The sequence below is a fragment of the Natator depressus genome, chromosome 9, assembly GCF_965152275.1.
Source record: "Natator depressus isolate rNatDep1 chromosome 9, rNatDep2.hap1, whole genome shotgun sequence".
NCBI classification, from domain to species: domain Eukaryota; kingdom Metazoa; phylum Chordata; order Testudines; family Cheloniidae; genus Natator; species Natator depressus.
In genome coordinates this window covers 72,539,102-72,555,074 of record NC_134242.1, presented here as the reverse complement: position 1 = coordinate 72,555,074, position 15,973 = coordinate 72,539,102, and the positions used below count along the sequence as shown (strand labels likewise).

The 15,973-nt window shown below is 38.6% G+C and overlaps 1 protein-coding gene across 1 annotated transcript in view; it reads right to left on the bottom strand.

The window, feature by feature from the left end:
* The window catches only part of CHM (CHM Rab escort protein), a 134,763-nt gene that overhangs the window by 31,665 nt on the left and 87,125 nt on the right, over positions 1-15,973 (bottom strand). Inside the window, exon 9 of the mRNA XM_074964454.1 lies at positions 8,915-8,992. Coding sequence (XP_074820555.1) covers positions 8,915-8,992 — 78 coding nt within the window. The remainder of the gene's footprint in view (positions 1-8,914; positions 8,993-15,973) is intronic.

The following is a 15,973-nucleotide window of genomic DNA, read 5'->3' as shown; positions in this document are numbered from 1 at the left end:
GTACGTAACCTCCATTTCTTCTTTGAGTGATGGTCCCTATGTATATTCCACATGGGGGAGACTAAAAAACAGTGGTCAAACTGATAGTGAGTGCGAGAAAGCAGAAGCGACAGCTGACTGCAAAATGCAGTCCCCACAGCTGTATACGCAGTAGACAACTGGACCCAAGCATAATGTCTTGTGAAGATACGCAAGGATCTCCAGGTAGCTGCTCTACTTACCTCTACTAAGGGTATGTCTCTCAGAGAAGCAGCAGAGCCTGTTTGTGCTCTTCTGGAATGAGCCCTCATGCCCCTTGAGGGGGGATGTGATCTAGCTAGTAAAGGATAATACAACCAGAAATCTATTTTGAAACTTGACCCTTTGATATCTCTGCTATGGAAACACGTGGTTTAGGTATCTTTCTAATGCCTCTTGTTCTTTGTAGATAAAAGGCAAAAGCCCTTTGGACATCCAGAGAATGCAGGCTCCTCTCTTCATCTGAGGCATGCGGTTTAGGAAAAAATTCTAGTAAGTTGGTTTGACTCATAAAACTCAGACACTACTTTAGGGATGAATCTGGGGTGGGAGCAAAATCAGGCCTTTTCCTTATAAAAAAGTAGGTATATGAAAGGTCTGCCATGAGCACCCCCAGCTCACTGACACTTATGGATGATGTTATAGTTATTAGAAAGGTCACCTTCCTAGACAAATGGGCCACAGAACACATGACCAACAGCTCAAAGGGAGGTCTGGTGAGAAACAACAGCATGAAATTAAGATCCCACTAAGGTGTGAATTTCATCAATGGTGGAAAGGATCCAAGAAGTCCCTTGAAAAAATCTAATTGTGACAGGATGACTGAAGATCACATTATATCAGGGGTGGGCAAACTTTTTGGCCTGAGGCCACATCTGGGTATAGAAATTGTATGGAGGGCCATGAATGCTCATGAAATTGGGGGTTGGGGTGCGGGAACGCTCTGGCTGGGGGTACGGGCTCTGGAGGGGGGGTGGAGATAAGGGGTTCAGAGGGCGGGAGTGGGATCAGGGCTGGGTCAGGGGGTTGGGGCACGAGAGTGTGTCAGGGGGGCAGGCTCCGGGTGGTGCTTACCTCAAGCAGCTCCCAGAAACAGCAGCATGTGCCCCCTCCGGCTCCTATGCGGAGGTGCAGCCAGGTGTCTCTGTGTGCTGCCCTTTCTGCAGGCGCTGCCGCTGCAACTCCCATTGGCTGTGGTTCCCAGCCAATGGGAGCTGTGGGCGCAGCGCTTGGGGCGGGGGCAGTGTGTGGAGCCCCCTGGCTGCCCCAACACATAGGAGCCAGAGCGGGAACATGCCGCTGCTTCCAGGAGCCGTGCGGAGTGGGGCAAGCCCCAGACACTACTTCCCAGCAGGAACTCGAGGGCCAGATTAAAATGCCTGGAGGCTCAGATGTGGCCCTCGGGCCGTAGTTTGCCCACCCCTGCACTATACTATAAAACCAGGAAAACAAACTATATACACAATATATTTACAGAAATGATGCAATAGAAAGGAGCTGAGGGCACAAAAGATTCTAACTCAGACCATGCAGTGGTAAGAAGGAACTGGAGAGGTGTTCTCCTGCATCACCCTTGATGCCCTTGGTTCAGAGCACAAAGAAAGCTATGGTGCATGTATGGGTCAACGGACACTGCCTGTAAAAAAAAAATTCTGAACTTAGGCTCATGCATATCCAAGTGTGGAATACACATAAGTACCATCACTTGAAGAATAAAAACAAAATAGTTACACTTAGCAACTAAAGATTAAAACATTGTTAGAAACAAATTAAACATGTTTCCTAAGGGCAATAATTAAAACTTGCCACTACTGACCAACTGACATGCTTTGAAGCCATGTTTGTTTATATTTTCTCAAAGCTGAGAAGTTGAACGTACTGGACAAGACCACAATTTCAGAGGATACCCTTCTTAATGATTGCTGTTATTAGCTCAACTTCAAGTAGGATACACATTCTACAGTTTCTTCTTTTGGGGCTTTTTTTTTTTTTTTTTTTTAAATGTCAAAAGATCTTTAAGGTTTAACCCTGGATTCTCAAAAGGATTTTTAAGGCTCTTTATAATGTCAGATCATTTTCTGTATAAAAACATTGAACACTATTTCACTGAACTTTTGGCTGATGTGCAAAACATCTCCCACTCAGCAGAGTGAAGCCTCTTTGAATCGGCTACCCAAATAAGTGACACAACTCAGTTGCCTCAATGGAGCACACTCCAGAATATATTACTCATCTACCGATAAAATATCTGAATAAATTAAGCATAAACAACATTTTCTAGAACATTAGTTATTAGCCAGCTTTCATACAGTAAACAAACCTAAAAATCCCACAAAAGATGAAATCCTGGCCCTATTTAAATAGATGATAGTCTTGGCACTTGTCTTCCGTGAGACCAGGATTTCACCCCAACTTTTTATGGAAAGTCGGTGCTTGAAATGAGAGAGAGAAGAGAAACACAGATAGAATAGACTCATGACTTAGTCGGAATGGTAGTAAGAACTTAATAGTGACAAGGGTATAAAAGAGTTGTAAAATCTAACAATACTAATTTCATAATGGACAATGTGCGATTTGCATACCACCCACCTAACATCCTAACTCTGTCTACATTCAACAGCTTCAGTGCACACCATAGTCCATTTAATTTAAAAATATTAAAATTAAATATTATTTAAAATAAATGTTTAATATTTTTCTTATCAAGTTTAAATATGAAATACCATATACATATAATGTAAATCCTTCTGCTCAACATGAATTTCACTTGTTACTTTAATTTTTTTAAATGTGAGCTGAACTAATTTCACTCCAAAGCACTCATTTAAATATGGCTAACAAACAAGCAAGGCAAGCTGGCACAGTGCATATCTAATTATAACCTTTTGTATTGTTTATGAAACAAGTTCCCCCCATTGCCCCCAAATGTTCTGGAGGGGGAAAGGTTGATTAAATGTCATGTTGCATCACTCAAAGCCAGCAAAAGCAACTATATAGGCTTTTTATTTTCCTGTTAAGTGTTGTTTTCTCTCCTTTGCTCAGGAATAGTTATCAAGTCATAGGTCTGATAAGGTTTTAAACAGAAAAAAAAGATAGTGCTTCTTTTAATATCAGTTTCCACTTCACTTCAAAGAATGATCATGAGAAGATTTCTTTCCAGTGCTGCTACCAAATAAGGAAAACACTTGTGCACTGACATTATCAGGTCTCTGTCATCTGATATGTGTTGGGACAATGAATCATACAGAACCCTCCATTGACCTTCTTTCAATGTGTCTAGATAAAAGGATGAAAATTAGAATCCATCTCCTTGCAGTGCCATGAGTTATAAATGTACTTTATAGGGCTCATTATCCAAACTAATGGACTAAGGGCGACATCCTTGAAATGGACTTACCAGCACTGACAAAGCCACTATGCAATATTTCAGGAAAAATATGTAAATTACTGTGTGTTTGCTATATCTTTTTATTATAGAAATATAAATTTACATTTGTCACATCTTTTCAGATTTTGGGGCCAGAATTATTTTAGTAGAAACACATTTAAAGTAGGCTCAACTTAAAGTGTTAGCGATTATTTTTAATGTAACCATACTTGATATAAATTAAAATACCTTAAATCTTATCAAATTAAGCTAAATGAGCAATCTCTACTAAGCATACAGGAATTAAAAGCAAAAAAGACAATAAAAGGATAATAGTAATGAAATTCAATTTGCATTTCCCTTAGGGCAAACAGCATGATCCTCTTTCAGTTGCTAACACACAACACCAGAGTTATGTCAAGTTTATAGTATCTAGCAACACGGTAACTTTTTACTAAATTAAACCTTTTTTAAAATTGGTGATTTACATTAGGTTGCTTGTTTATGTAACCTTTTCAGCTTCTTTCCTTCCTTTCTTTGTTTATGTTTAATTGAAGCAGATTTATTTATACAACACCTGTTCAAACAAAGATACATAGCTACAGTGAAAAACCTTTTAGTTGCATTATTCAAGTCTTGGAACAACTACATCTAAAAGATTCCAGCTTTCTATAACCTCTTCTTTGCATATTATTATAATGGTTCATATATGACAAACTACATGTAAAGGGCTATATTTAACAATTACATTCAAGAAAGCCATTCTATTATATAAGATATGGACAATAATCTAGTGAAGATGGAATTTCATTGGTACTTTGGAAGGGAGTATTGATCCTTATCTGCCCTGCTCTGGTAAGATGTTAGATGTGCTTCAGAGAAGGTGGGTAGTGGCCTGAGAACTTGTTTTAGTGATAGAGAAGCTCCTCGTGTGTATCCTTAAACAACTGTAACAAACAGGACCAACTTTTGTTACAAACTTTGAGCTGTTGGCCATGTCAGATGATAGCCAACCAGCAAATAAAATCACTTTATTAAACTTCAAGGACAAGTCCATTTTATTCCTTGTTCTTTGAGTGGCACTTTGCTGGTGAACTTGCACTAATTTGTAGGGGAGGTATACAACTTGTCTTGATCAGCTTGTGGCCATTACAAAATCTGCCACACATAAATCTAGTGCCTATCTAGTGCCTGACTATATTAGAATAAGCCACAGAGTACATTAACACAAAATAGCTGGAAAACAAAGCTATGATGTCAATGAGCTTTAAAAATTCATTTAAAAAAATGGTGTCTTCCCTAAATTGTAGAAGAATCATAACAGAGAAGTCAAATATGCACCCTGCTGGTTGGATCTAGCCTCTCTGATGTATTTATGAGCCCTATGGGAGATATAATATTTACCAAATGATAGTTTAAGTTCTGTACAATCTGAATAAATTTCTACTACTCAGGGATGTGGATAAAGCATATGTAACCAATACACTGTCTTCCTGAGCCTGCATGTAGCATGAAACTATGGATGAGAGGTGTAAACTCTTCCGCCCCTTATTATCAACACTGGAACACTGACAGAAAGCCCAGTGATGAATCATCAATATCAACATTAACTATTCCATAGCAGATCATTTAAGTGACTAGAACAGGAAGGAGGTGAAAATAAAGCCATGGAAAAATGGGAAGTAGAGCTTCTGCACAGAAGGAAAGGCACAGTGAAGAAAAGAGGAGGCACAAAGGAAGGAAGAAAAGAAAGGGCCAAAACAGTGCTGTTTCTAAAGAAGAATGTTTTCTCACTGAGCAATACTAAATGTGACAGAAAGTTACTGAAAAGATTATTATATCATCTAAAAGTTTAGTTCCTACATAAAGGCCATATTACACCCTTGATCTATGTACTAGCTTCCTTAGTGCATCAGTAGGAGATCCGTAGTCCAAATTTATAAAACTAGCCCACAGATCAAAATTAAATAGACTTTGGCTCTCTGCACCTAATTAGTTGGATGCCACAGCATTAGAGGAAGAAGGGTTTGGATAGTGTGCCTACAGAAGACAAAAAGAGGGGAAAATATGTAAGTGACTCTTGGACTGGATTTGTAGTTGTACTATTTAGATAGGGAACAAACAAAAATGAAGAGGAAATAATGCTGGCATGGGAATTTACATAGACAATATGGGGTATATTGATTAGTGGCTGTCTATTTGTAGCTATGACTCAGTGGAGGATATTCCCTATGCCCAGACACCAAAAACATAGTGAAGAAAAAAATTCAGGAGCTACAGGAACTAAGACCTGGCTGAAAATTAAGAGACTTAATTTGTATATCACATAAGAAACAATGTAGACAGCTGCTTTGGCTCACACGTTGAAGGTGAAGCACTTCTGGATGCGTGCCTCAAGTGTTAGACTATACTCATTTGGATGAATACAAAGGTGTTTGTATGCTAGTACAGATGTGATCCAAAGGCAATTATTTGAAAATGAAAATACCCATGAACTATCTGGGTATGCTTGGAATGATAGTAGACGAGAAATGCTGGTATACAATATACACCGTATGTTTATACTCAGTGATACTGAAGCCCTAAGCTGAACTGCTAATAGCAGTGATAGCTCGAAGTGGAAGACACGTGTAACTCAAATCAAAAGAACAAAAATGCCAAATGTGAAAGTTTAACAAGGAAAAGGGAAATTTCTTGAGGGAGATTCAGAAAGGGGTCCTAGCTTTGAGAGTGGCATTCTTGTTATAGTACAATGGCTCTGTCACAGAGAAAGGCTTTGCACCATTTCCTTTAGATGGTTAGGTTCTGGATTCACCTAACCGTCCCTGGAAGTTTGTTCCATAGCTGTATTCTGCCAACCGAGAAAGCTTTGTCCCCGTCTTTTACACTGTCTCAGTCATTCATAGATTGAAATTTAGGTTTTATTTTTAATATAGCCTGGACTTGGTCAACTGATGGCTTTGAAAATTAGGATGAAGACCTTAAAACTGGCATCGGAAGCAGCCTGGTAGCCAGGAAAGGGACTGGAACACGGGCTTAATGTGCTCATGATGGCCCAAACCATGGAAGATGCAGGTAGCAAAATTTTGGAAGCTGGACTTTATGCAATATTTTCATATAAAGGTTCAGATAACACACTAATTAGATAACTGTTCAAAGGTGAACTATTTCAGGAAAAAGGAGTCTGGTAAGACAGTCAGTGAAAATAGGAGCAGATGCCCTAAAATGGCATGAGTGGGCTAGTTAATTATGCAAATGGGCTAATCCAAGCACATATAGGAAGTATGAAGACTCACTGGAACTCTGATGAAGTGAATAGATTATTTATGCACGTTATTTAGGACACACCCAACGGAAAAAGAGTGGTAACTTCAAGAGTCAAGTTTCTAAGAAGAGTTTGAAATGCTTAGTGTGATGCTGCATGGATTCTCTTTCCATGAAAAAAAAAATAACACAGAGAACAGGAGAGGTGCAATAGCAGAAATAATTGGCAAGACAAATAAATTAGAGGAATGTCGTGGCCATAAAAGAGGCAAAGATGGCACCAATGGTGGTTAAATTCTGATAATACACAGCATTTGAGCCATACTGGAAAGAACAAAAACTGCATTGTGTGAAAAAAGAGACTAAGATAGTAATTAAGAGAGAGATGAGGAGAATATATAAAAGATGAGAGGTCAATTGGATAGGAAATGAGGGGGCAAAAATCAGAAAACCGGGAAAAAAATTACTAGGTGACCTGAGCTCAAATAAATGGGTTAAAGAAGAAAGTTTTCCATAGAATGGACCACATCTGAACAGATGAGTGGACCAGGAGATGTCTCCCCTCCGACTTGAAACCACATATTACATTTGTTATCACATGTTGCCCAGCCAGCTGTTCCTTGTCTCCCCTGAACACTGCTCTCCTTTTGGTGACTGAGAGTCATAGCCCCACTGGAGGCTTTGCTCCCCAAAAGTGATTTTTGTTTCCTCTTCATTCTCTTGTTTAGCAATAGCTCTGTCAGCTTCTCCTCCTCATTTCCAGCTGCTTCTACATGCCCACAAGGCTTGAAACTTCCTGGAAGCAGGCAGAAGCATCTGGTAGCAAGGAGGAGAATCAGCACCACTGGACCAGTTAGCCCTCTGTGGATTACTAGTGGTCCATGGACTGAAGTCTGGGAACTGCTTTGTTAAGCAAATAGTACTACTGAATCAACTGTGGAGTAGTTAGCACTGAAACTGGCAATTCTGTATGTTCCTAGAATTTCAGTAGTCCACACTGAATTGGTGTTACGTGCATATCTAAGCACAATATGGTAAGATTCAGTTTCGCTGTGAGAACCATGCAAGGTAAGTGAGTTGTGTCAATTTCAATACTAAACAATTATCCTTATTAAAATATTATTGCACAAACCCATCAACATTTTCTAACATAAACAAGAACTGATTTTCAATATTCTCCTTACAGACTCTGAAATATTTGTCAACAGAAACTGAACAACAGTTTAAAAACACAGTTATAAAAGCTCACACAAAGCACCTGGAAACAAAACAAAACAAGAATTCCAAAGAATAAAAACCCCAAAACACAAAAAACAAGAATTTCCACGTACAGCTTCTTTCATCTGAAAAGAAATCAAAACATTTTACAAACCATTTACTGGAATCACTTCAACCACCACTAAGTTACCACACCTCTGGGTTAGAAGTCAACAGCTGTTGAATGCTGCACAGCAACTCTAAAGCAGTAACTTACACTAGTTTCTGTTTCCATTCCAATAACTTAAAAATATCCAACTTAGAAAAAATATTCTAACTTTTTTTTGTTTTGTTTTTAAAATTAAGTTCACTCTCAGAACAAGATTTAGATCATCAAGTTTCAGTTTGTGGCGTATTTTGACTTTTAAATCCTTGAAAAAAAGACACAGTGGTAACTATAAAAATTCACAGAGGTGCAACTAATGTCACTGGGGGGGGTGGGGGGGGGAGAATGTGGGACGATTTTTCTTCACTCAACTTTAAACCTGCCTGCAGGCCTGATACTGCTGTAAAAGAATTTATCCTAGGATAAGAGGGCAGCATAGTTTATGACAACAATCTACCTAAAAACTCATTAAAGTCTTTTCTCTTGGAGTGACATGCATTATCAGCAAAGATTAATCTGATGAGTCTTTAGGTGAGCTCCATTTTTAAAAATGCAATAACAGAGGGCTTTGTTGTCATCTGATGAAAATCAATTAGAGTAGGTAAGGCCACAAGGAAAACTAACATCACTCATCACCAGCCCCCCCGGCAGCTGAAATGATTTGTCTTCCAAGCTTGGGTGATCAGGAGCTGTAGTAATATCACAGGGAAATTAATTTAGTTTCTATATTCTAGACCCACTTTCCTTGTTCTGGAGGACCTATACACAAATTACTTTTAATCAAGGTTGATGTGTTCTTAATACCAAGGGGGATCTTTGAAGAATAATTTTTTAAAAATCGACTTCAGCATTTTTTAACTGTGTTTTATGTATAAGGGTTACTTGTACAGTATTACCCTTACCGTCCAGATTCTTTGTCCACTACAAGGCACTGTACTGAATGGCGAAGACAATAGATTCCACCAAATACGGCACACATCCTAGAAACATATTAGAAAAAAATAAAAGATTAATTGTGACTGATTGTAAACAACTTCTATATTGTGACAAGGGAACGTGAATTAAGTTCAGCAATATACCAGAATTTAACATCCTGAGAGACAGAAGTCTGAACCCCAGAAACAGAGAGATCTCTCTGTACCACATGAGCCAGATCATATACTTTCAAAACTGTATTCAGAACCATGCAACTGAATTATTACTAGTGCACAGAGACATTAGATCAGAGAGCAGTGTGCGCACACATGCTAGCACAGTCAAAGGGCTTGATCTAGAAGTGAAGGGTGCTAAGCACCTCTTACAATGTGGTCAAAAGTCAGACCATGTTTCAAGCTCTGCTGCAAAAGCCTTGTTTTAGAATATAAGCCATATCTTTTGTTGCGGCTGAACACTTAAAAATGAGTATCAAAAGACTATTATAAAGAAAGACAGAAAATTTAATTTAAAAGATTCCCCCCAGAAACCAGTATCCAAATCCAGATATTCTTTTGACAAACATGAACCTTCCTATCTTGGATCAGAGCACCTGCTATTCTTGAGGTTCTCTCTAGAGGACTTGGAAATGAAAGCTACAATAAAGTATTTGAAGCTGAGAAAGTCCTGGGGAGAAAAATGTTTCTTCTAAGCGTTACCAAGAGCTTAATAAGGCTCTTTACAATTCTGCGGCACTCAGCAGGCTCTCTGCTATTGTTATTTAAAAGAAAAAATGCCTATTTCTCTATTATACATGACCAAAGAGTCCCTTCTTTACCGCAAAGATATACCAACTGTCATGTACTTTCTTACAGAGCAGCAGCAACAACAACAAAATGCTCACACTCTTGTGGTTAATTATGCTTAATCTGAATTGTATTCAATATATTAACCATATAAATTACAAAGGCCAGTAAAGAGGATTACATCTTTTTTAATTAAAAGGAAGTTAACACATATTGCTCATTATATGATAGTCATTGTATTTATCTTACTTTTATGTCAGCTATCTGACTCATAGTATGGTAAATTCTTCTCTTAACTTTATTACATTCAATGTAAAACACATTAGATCTCTGTGGGAAGGCACAATGATACTAACATAGAACAGAACTTATGTTTAACTGTTAGTAGGAACAAATGACACATTATGAGGAAAACAGAAAATTATGTAAACTTTAGTTTTGCATTTTATCCAGCCACACAATGGCACAATTTGGTGTTTACTAAGACAAAAGAGTGCCTCCAACTGAATTAACACTTCCCACCACAGACCTTTTTGACACTTTCCTTCCAAGACCCTGCCAGACCTTGCTTAACGCATAACTACAAAAGGTGGCATAAATGATCATGGCAAGAATTTTCCCCAAAAGACAAACAGACCTTTTCAAAGTGGCCATGGGGATCAATGATTAAATACTACAGAGTTCCAAACAATGCAGTATCAAGAGGTTTTCCTTTAAAAAAAAATGCTAGCAATAAAAGAAAATTAAACCACCAAAATCAAAAATATTAAACCAATATTACTAGTCCACTCTAAAACCATGAGAAGTCACAGCTTAGAGAGAAACTCTAAAACAATTCCAGTACATTTCTAAAAAGTTTCTTAAAATGTGAAGGTCCCAGAATAAGCCTATCTTAAAGCAATGCACTGTAAAAACTTCAGAGCAATTTGTGATCTTACAGTATCAGTATGTGCGTGATGGAGATTTCTTTGAAGACAGTTTGATGTTACCTGTGAATTAAGGTTCCAAAATAAAGAAAGGTTTTAGTTATCACTTTTGCTCATAGTGAATAAACATTTGGTATATATTTGGCATTTGCTTCACAGTAAGATTGCAAAATATTCATATTTTAGGACGAAGTGTTCCAGGGTCTTGATCTGTGTCACAGAGGAATTAAAAATAATGACCCCCATCTGCAACTGAATTATTGACCTGCATGGCAAAAGATGTGCATACAGAGCAGATGGTGGGGAAGAGGAGACAGGACTGAGGCTTCTTCCTCTTCTTGTGTTTCAGGCAGTTTTGCTCACTCAGACTCTGGAAGCATTCAGAGCTCTAAATTACAACCGGCAATTTGGACTCACATCCTTCTTGGGATATCCAGCATTTCTTAAGAAGATTGTTAGGGCCATGATCAAGAAGCTATATGTAAGACTGATACCTATTAGGCAGGATGATTATTCTCTTGTTTTTAATCTTCAGTTTTTGTGGGGAAATATAGTTAAGGAAGAAGTAGAATTCCTTGATCTCTTAATTTGGTTTAAAGATTTGGTTTGCTAGTGTGAACAAACTGATCAATATTTACCTTCAGTAAGTCATGAATCATCTGATTTTTTTTTTTTAAAAGATCAGCAAATTTTGATATCACTGACTGCAAGGTTCTTTTGACATGCCTGGAAACCACAGCAGGAAAAGCTACATTGTGCTTATATAGCTCAATCCTTTTCTCTCAAAGAGAACTCAAAGTAATACTGGACAATTACTCCTATGTCACATGGGCTTTCTTCTGTTATATTATTCAGCGGGTACAAAAATCTCTAAGAAAGATCAGACATTTGCATTGCAGTGCAACTGATACTTTGATGACACTCAGGGGTGTGTGTGTGTCAGAATGGCATAGTCAATGGGTTTTCCCAGTGTCCAGCCTTCAACCAATTCTTGGATGATATATAATAATCTGAGGCTCAATCCAGAAAAGACCAAGAAAACATTGGTAGCATAGGGGAATAGATATTAGAAACAGAAACATCTTTCCCTTGATTAAAGCAGTCTGCCCAACCTTTTTGACTTAAAAATTAAAATTTGGGATTTATTAGGTCCTCAACCTCTTCTTCTATATTTCCAGAAAGCAATGGCAAAGAGCTTCCCACCCTCACCTGCTCCTGTCAGGAAAGCTGAGATGTTTCCTTTCTGATACAAGCCTCAACAACCTTACCTTTGTCACCTTCAGCCAGACTCAATTACAGTAATCTGCTTTGTTTGGGGCAACAACTGAAGAAACATCAGTTGAGACAGAACTGCCTGCATATATAAAAGAGGGTTGGTCCTTCCCAGACAAGCCAAATTATGGGTTGAGTCTGGGGGTGGACTTACACCCCTGGGTGGATGCTGGGACTGTGTCTGACAAGCTGCTTGCCTATATATGAACAGGAGCAGACAGAGGTGGCCTTCTGCAGATTCATTGTCCACAATCACAATTTTTTCTTCTTCTTGGGTTACTGATTGCATATGATACCAATTTGTCACACTATGTGTATGGGTTGTTTGCTGTATATTGGGTTAAGAATTATGGCATTGATTGGAGTTAGGGCAAGGGGACCAGACATCTGGACTTTGTACCAGTTATGTTGTTTGTATTGCATCGGCAACTTCAGACTATGAAAGGTCATCACAGCAACATGGTAGAACTCATCTATCTTCCTCTCTTTTGATAGCTGGTCCTGGCAGTATTAGAAACAAAATTAAATGGGAGGTGGGAGGCAGGAAATTGGTTATACCCAACCCCAGAGGTCAAGAGTTAGGGGTTCTCTTTTTCCTCTGAATTTGGCGTCAGTCCAGCTTCACCAAGCCCACCTGTTGCCTCCAAATTTCTAGCATAATGGCTCCTGACACACACAAGCATACAATTCTTGACCAAGAAATAGAAAAGAAAACCACCTGGAAAAGCAGTCTTAAACTTGAGGGGTTTTCTATAAGCACATAGGAAACAATGCTAAAAAAAGTAAAAGCTAAATTTGCAAAATACAGCAATCAAAGAGACAGGCAAGAAGATTAAGGTTGTGTTTCCAGCCTTAACTCTGCCATTTTCAAAGTATAAATTACAATACAGGCAAAATTACATAACCACAGGTTCTAAGTACACATGTAAGTAAGGCAGTAGAGGAAAAACTATATTACATAAGTAAAGAAAGTTTATATTATTCCCTTATTCATATGTTCTCATGACCTTCTACTGCATTACCCTTTTGTGCTGCTTGGTCTCCGACTTCAGGTGAAGTTACCTGCACACTTGGATCAAAAAAATCTTTCATCTAAAGTTTTCAAGTTATAGAAATATTTTTTAAAGAAGTCAAGTTAGTTTAGATTCCTTAATTCACATTGTGTGGTATAATTTTTTATAAACAGTATTTCAGTAAAACACTATAGTCATAGCACTATAGTTAAGGTTATGCCGAGTTTCATCAGCTTCTTCTGTTTAAAAAAAAAAAAAAAAGTCACCAACTCCTAATGCCTTCCACTTCATATTGTCCACACCACTTTTCTGTTCTATGTTAAGTTTAATGAATTCATTGTTACACTGTATATTCTAACAATCCTACAGCAATAGTTCCCTTTCTGGAGAATGGGACAGACTGAAGACAGACATATTATATGGGGAATGTGGTATAGAGGCAAAACATTAATAAGGCATACCTTGTATAAGGGATTTGTGGAAGACATTAGTTAAAGTGATTTTCTGTTCAATAAAGGAAACGTGGTGGTTGTGTGGTCTGGTATCCACCCGAGGATTTGAATAGAAGATAATGATACACATATCTATTAGCCAAATATTGCCTCCAGGTCTAAAGCATCTACGAAGGGGATTAGCATTTTGGCAATGACTTCCTATTCTGAAACCTGCTTTCACCTCCTTTAAAAAAGGTATTTTCTTTACGTACAGTTGAAGAGTCTTAAGGGTTTGAAACAAATTCAACTGCTTTCAACCTAAAGAAATACATGGAGGTCTAATTTCCTTTCATGGCTTAGAAGCTAGTGCATAGGACTGGGACTCAGGATACCCACCTCTGCCAGTGGCCTATGGGATGACCTTGGGCAAGTCACTTCAACTCCCCATGCCTCATTTTCCCCATCTGTAAGATGGGGACAATGATACTTCTCTCCCTTTGTAAAGTGCTTTGGGGTCTACAGATGGAAAGTACTATATAAGAGCTAGGTATATTATTAAGAGTCTATACTGTATATTTTCACATATGACCATGCCTACAGCTCCAAGACAGAGGCTTCAATGCCCACTTGGTCTTATGTATCTATTCCAGCTACAGCAATAATAGCATTGGGAAATTCAAGATGGCAGGCTGCCATGTAGTGTTCTCCAACATTTCTTGGAGGATGGCATCAAACTAGGTTGCTGTTCAGTCAAATATAACTACAGTATAGTTCCAATAAATTAGATGGAGTAGATTCAAAAGAATAGTATTTTTCCTTTAACAAGGTTATCGATAAAAAAATGGACTACTCCATTTTCCTTTAGATCTACAATAGCCTCTATTTCCTTATTCAATTTCTCTTCCTCTTTCGGAGCACCATCCTAAATTAGAATATATGTTATTGAAAAAAAGAGTTTGAGAGAACTACACAGATAGCATAAAGAATCATTTCTAATTGTTGAACCAACACATATTTTAATCTGCTGTTAAAGATTTAATCTGTCATAAAATCTTCCACATATGTCAAAGTGAGAACAAACTAAAGCATGAGCCTTTGCTTTTGAAATGTTGTATTTATTCTCTTTGCAAATCAAAATTTCTATCATTCGTAAATTTCAGTATTTGATGTATGGCAGCAACTGACAACGAACAGAATGATTACTGTACGATATATAACTGTGGTTCTTTGAGATATAGTCATTGTGGACCTGAGATTTTGAATAGTTACATCCATATAGGCTACACATCCACCTCCTCATGCTTTCATATGAAGGCGTAAGGGGTGGGGTGGCTATAACCCTCCCTCAGTTCCCTCACAATTCAAAGCCCATAGGTACCGAGGACTTCAAAAAGCAGGGACGGAGGGTGGGTCATGGGAGCCACACTAACTGCAACATCTAAGAACCATAGCTACAGTAATAGTAAGTAAGTAGTAAGTAATAGTTCAGTCCAAGTATTTGTGTGAATCTCACAATATGGAACTTGTCAGCAGTATCCTCACTGTATGGTGGGAATGAGGCATTCTAGCTGTATTAGTCAAACAACATTTGAAAGCACTGCTCCCCCAAACTTGGCATCTGATCTAGCTGGTAAGTCAAGGGCATAATGTTGGACAAAGACTAATGAGTTGCTTGCTCCACGTTGATGCTTGCAGATTGAAGATAATCAAAATGTTTTTGAAGGAGGCTGAAGATGTTGCCTGCCTCCTGGTGGAGTGAACCTTGACAGTCAGAAGGACAGGCCTTGCCTGCCACCTGAAAAAGATGGAAATATAGCATGTGATCCACTGAGTGATTCTTTGTGATGAGATGGCCCAGCCTTTTGAAAGGGCAGATATGGCCACAAAGAGGTGAGGAGAAAGCCTAAAGAGCTTGGTCCTGTCAAGAGCAACAGAGTGAGGCTCTGGAGATGTCCAGAGTGTGTAACTTTTCCCCTTGCAGTTTCAGAAGGATGATTAGATTGACTTGTTCTGAGGGAATTCTGAGAACTACCATAGGTTGGAACTTGAAATGCAATGGACCCAGCAACCCTGGGTCTCAATGGAAGAACATACAGGGAGGTTCAACCAGGAGGGCTTGGAGTTCATTGACCCTCCTTGCCAAGATGACAGCAATCAGAAAAAATGTTTTAATGGTTAGATGATGAAACGAGCAGCCTGAAAGTGGCTCAAAGGAGCTTTAGGAGGACAAAGCCTTCGAGGAAGTGGATACTGTCAGGCATAAGAAATGCCATTTCACCACAGTATGACATGCTAATACTGCTATAAATTGGACCCTGAGAGCTCAAGGGCAGCATGTAGTTGAGGATCTTGGGTACTGTGACCTCCACTGGGTCTAGATCATGTTAAGGCAGCACATAAAGCAAACCTTTTCAATGTTGAGTAGATCTTGCAGATGGCTTTCTGATCTGTGTAAGAATTACCTCAGTATGTCAGGAGAAGTCTGCCAGTATTGTTCAAAAAGCCAACATCCTAGCAGTCAGGTGCAATGACTGTGGATGTGGGTGCAATATCTGACACGATTCTGGGATATTATGTCTGGGAGATGGATGGGGGCTG